Below are 4,564 nucleotides of genomic sequence, written 5' to 3' on the forward strand. Positions count from 1 at the left end.
AATCCGTGCATCTCGCGAAAGAAAAAAACATGCTTTTTTTCGTTTGACGAACTTTTTTCACGAAATATTTGCAAAGGTCAATCCCACCTCCTCAGATTGCGACAAGTGACGCACTTGCATCACTTGTCGCAACCTGAGAGTTTTTCCTTTTTTTCCGTAAATCTGTTTATTCAAAACGTTTTATCTCTTAAATCGCGCGTTCAAATCTCGAACATTTTCACCATTGGATTTTTCACGTCGAGATCTTCAAAACTAGACCTCATGTTGATATGGTTTTGACAAAAAAATCACGAAAAAAAGACGAAAAGCCGAACGAAAAAACCGAACCGGGAGCACGTATTTTTCTTTTCGAAAGAGGCATGACCGTGCCTCTCGTCGAAGCAAATCCGTGCCTCAACGAGAAGTAAACCCGTGCCTATTGCGAAAGTAAAAAAAACACATTTTGTTTTCGAGAGGCACGACCGTGCCTCTCGTGAAAGCAAAAAAAAGAAAACATATTTTTTCCCGTTTCCGAGAGCATGTCCGTGCCTCTCGCAGAAGGAAAAAAGAAGAAGAAAAACAAGTTTTTTCCGTTTCCGAGTGGCACGGCCCGGAAGGCAAATCTGTGCCTCTCGCGGAAGAAAAAAACATTTTTTTTCCTGTTTTGACAAACTGTTTTTCTTGAAATATTTGCAAAGGCCACTCCCACCTCTTCCGGTTGCGACAAGTGGCTCACTTGCGTCACTTGTCGCAACCTGAGAGTTTACCTTTGTCCGTAGATCCGTTTATTCAAAACATTTTATCTTTTAAATCGCGCGTTCAGATCTCAAATGTTTTCGCCGTTGGATTTCTCACGTCGAGATCTCCAAAACCAGGCCCCATTTTGATATAGTTTTGACGAAAAAATTCACGAAAAAATAGATGAAAAAGCCAAACGTAAAAACCAAACCGGGAGCACGTTTTTTTTCTTTTTGAATGAGGCATAACCGTGCCTCTCATCGAAGCAAATCTGTGCTTTCATGAGAAGTAAACGTATGCCTATTGCAGAAGTAAAAAAGGAAAATATATAGTTTTTTCATTTTTCGAGAGGCGCGACCGTGCCTCTCGCGGAAGAAAAAAAAATAACATATTTTTTTCCCGTTTCCGAAAGCATAACCGTGCCTCTCGCGCAAGGTAAAAAAAGAAAAACAAGTTTTTCCCGTTTTCGAATGGCACGGCCCGAAAGGCAAATCCATGCCTGTTGCGGAAGAAAAAAAATATTTTTTTTTTCATTTAAGAGAGGCACAACTCGCGGAAGCTGCGTCTCGTGCAAGAAAAACTAGCAGGAACGTCGATTGGCCCACTGGGAGCGGAGACTTCGGGAACTCTCTCCCGCCATCGCCAACATCTGAACACGCTCGAAACCTCTCGACCGCTCTTGTCTGACGAACCTTCTCGCTCGCTCGCCACCTCTCCACCTTCCGCCGCTTCCCAGCTCTCCCAGCCCTTATAAATGGAAGACACCCTCGCCGTCCGTCGTCATCAAGTCAGTCACTCGCATTGTCACATTCCACAAGGCAACAAATCACGACCCACGAGATCGAAGAATACACGCCGACACAGAGCGCTTGCGCGCACACACAATCAGCGAAACATCTCAGGGAAGTGCGTCCTCGAGCTCGGTAGCAATGTCGACTCGATGCTTGTTGGCGCTTGGCTGCATTGCCGTGGCGGTAATGTCGCTCGCCGTGGCGCCGGCGGACGGCGCGATCCTGCCTTGGTTCGGGAGCGGCGGCGGCAGCCGCGGCGCACGCGATGACGCGGTGGCGTCGCCGCTCCAGGACGTGGCCCTGCTCGCCGACCCGTTCCGGATCCTGGAGCACGTGCCATTCGGTTTCGACCGCGACGACGTGGCCATGGTGTCCATGGCGCGCGTGGACTGGCGCGAGACCGCCGACTCCCACGAGATCGTCGTCGACGTGCCAGGGATGAGGAAGGAGGACCTGAAGGTGGAGATCGAGGAGAACCGGGTGCTGCGGATCAGCGGCGAGCGGCGGCGGGAGGTGGAAGAGCGGAAGGGCGACCACTGGCACCGGGAGGAGCGCTCCTACGGCAAGTTCTGGCGCCAGATGCGCCTCCCCGACAACGCGGACCTCGATTCCATCGCCGCGAGCCTTGACGCCGGCGTCCTCACCGTGCGCTTCCGGAAGCTGGCGCCCGAACAGATCAAGGGCCCGCGCGTGGTTCGCATCGCCGGGGGCGACGACGGCGCCGCTGCGAAGAAGACCATCGGCGACGTCGGTGCCGCTGGAGGTGAAGAGCGCCAGACCAAGAAAATCGAGCTCTGAATCCTGAACTCTGCACTGCGCGGAGTGCCAATGTTCTTGCCACTTTCCAGTACGCGCTTGTCAGTTCCGCTTCTCAGTACAGCGTGTAGAAAAATGTGATGTACTACTATTTTTGAATGTAAAAGCGACACTGAGTGGTCGATCACTGTCGCATGTAAGAGAAGTTCACCGAGGAAATAAAAACCACAGATCACTTTGTTTTGCCCGTGTTGAGAACATTCACACTTAATTGATTGATTTTTCTCTCATCAATACATTCATTCACACTGAGATATACTATGAATCATCCAGATGGACCAGATCTATACATAACTATGTCTAGACATTGTCTGGATAGAGTGGTGGCATACTAACAGTGAGGTTTGTTTCCACAAGCATAAATTTATTTCTTCACCAACAGGAACATAGACAGGACAGGACAGAAGGTGGTTCATCCTAGATGACATTCTGGAATATGACCTTTGCGATGTGGCCATCAACCGTTTCAGGTGAGCAATGAGCCGAGTAATAGAAGCTTTTCACAACGTGAAGAAATGTCTGCCTGGTCTCTGTTGATGTCATGGCCACTCTGATGAACACGCCAAGATAGCTCTCGCATCTCGAAATCCACTTGCCGGTCCAAGTCCTCTGTACCCACACCTCCTCCTTTCTGTTTTTATCATTGAACACTTTTTGTTATAGCTAGTTTGACAGATCCCAAACAGGCATGCTACCCAAGCGGACGCATACATGTATACATGGATTCAGGGTATACGATGCTTGCACATACGCACCTGAGCATGAACTTTTGCGGCAAGCTTGCGGCAGATGGAAGAGGTGAGCTGCTCGAGCTGGGAGTACTCCCAAAGGTTCAGTTTCTGCTCGGCGGAGGCATGCCTTCCCGAGCAGATTTCGATTGTGCGAACCAACAGCAGTGCTGTATCCCTGTCAATGGATCTATGGCTCCAATTTGCAGTCCATGCCATGAGCCACTGCTTCCACTGCAGTTACCAAAGAAACAAGAAGCTCGGCTGCTTCATATCCAGTGAAGACTCAGCATCATAATACCAGCTGTATATAAGCGTAGGGTTTGACGAATATTACAGCTTCACGAAGGCTGCTGGAAGCGTCGTCAAAGGAAACAAGGTCGATAAGCTCTTCAAGGTTCTCCGTTGAATCCTTTGGTCCCCTGCAACTGCAATGCGTGCACACAACCAGGCACATGTTACAATTTTTTCTTTTGAAAAACGGAGGGGAAGATCCTTGGCCTCTTAATCGAGTGATGCACGCAGCCGTATATTATTAATTATTAATAATACTGAATAAATTAGTTTATAAAGAGGAAAAACCAAAAAAGAAAGAAAAAACCTTGAGGCCAGCCACATAGAACACCTCGCGATTGTGGCATCCCCAAATCTAGACATATTCCATAAAACCAGATTTCGGAGAAGGAAAACTGTGAAGCTGCATACCCTGTGTATCGGTAGTGAGAGGTCACCGCCTCGGCAAGCACCGCCATGCGAGCCCATGCTAGACGCTCTGATGCTCGGCTTGGTTCGAAGATGTTTGCTGCGGCTAAGAAGTAGGTCGTCAGTGCGCTCTTTGGAGTCCCACCATACCTTTGCAGGCGGTTCCTGAAATACCACCTGCGCATACATGTAAGCACTCCTGGAATAAGTATAGTTGTCATGTATATATGTGCTAGCTAATTAGTTGAACTTGAGGATAGAGGTGGCAAAAGTGCATGTGACCAACTTTCTGAGGCCATTCCACTCAAGTCGGGAGAGCCTTTGGTATTCTCAGAAATCAGCTTTTGCCATTTTAAGGTACAGGTCATTGCTCACAAGATCCATTCTGAAAAATTGAAGTGTCAGAACCAAGGGGGTGACCAATATTTGGCCACCGGAAATTTCTATTAACGATTGGTCTAGTATCACAAGTTAGCTGAATACTATTACCTCCGTCCCAAAATGTGTAGATACATCCGTATCTAGAGACAAGCTTTTTGAGACAGAGAGTACATATATAGGATGGTAATTACCTGTAGAGGACCTTGGCGATCCAAACATCGGTGCTGCCTCCATACTGATCAAGATACATCCTTGTTTCAATTCGGGGCAAACTTGCTTTCCAGGGGAAGTCCAATGTGTACTCGACCTGTTTTTACAAGTAGTACAACGCACCATAGAATTGCATATTACTCTGTTGTTTTCTGAAACTCTAAACAGTAGAAAAAATATTCTATGGTATTTTCAGAATAAGTATGGTAGAAAATATGG

At 47.7% G+C, this 4,564-nt stretch overlaps 1 protein-coding gene and 1 pseudogene across 1 annotated transcript; one reads left to right on the forward strand and one right to left on the reverse strand.

Annotated features, from left to right (window-relative positions):
* The first annotated feature begins 1,501 nt into the window (after positions 1–1,501).
* On the forward strand, positions 1,502–2,511 carry LOC123049428 (23.2 kDa heat shock protein). Its single transcript, XM_044472346.1, has one exon. It carries the CDS (start codon positions 1,647–1,649, stop codon positions 2,304–2,306), a length of 660 nt encoding a protein of 219 aa, XP_044328281.1. The 5' UTR covers positions 1,502–1,646; the 3' UTR covers positions 2,307–2,511.
* Positions 2,512–2,514: 3 nt separating this feature from the next.
* LOC123049426 (syn-copalyl diphosphate synthase-like) overlaps positions 2,515–4,564 on the reverse strand; it is an 11,988-nt pseudogene continuing 9,938 nt past the window's right edge.

This window comes from Triticum aestivum, chromosome 2D (assembly GCF_018294505.1).
Source record: "Triticum aestivum cultivar Chinese Spring chromosome 2D, IWGSC CS RefSeq v2.1, whole genome shotgun sequence".
Lineage (NCBI taxonomy): Eukaryota > Viridiplantae > Streptophyta > Magnoliopsida > Poales > Poaceae > Triticum > Triticum aestivum.

Excerpts from the sequence above, each read along its gene's own strand:
- LOC123049428 (XM_044472346.1), top strand. The coding sequence starts at position 1,647 with ATGTCGACTCGATGCTTGTTGGCGCTTGGCTGCATTGCCGTGGCGGTA.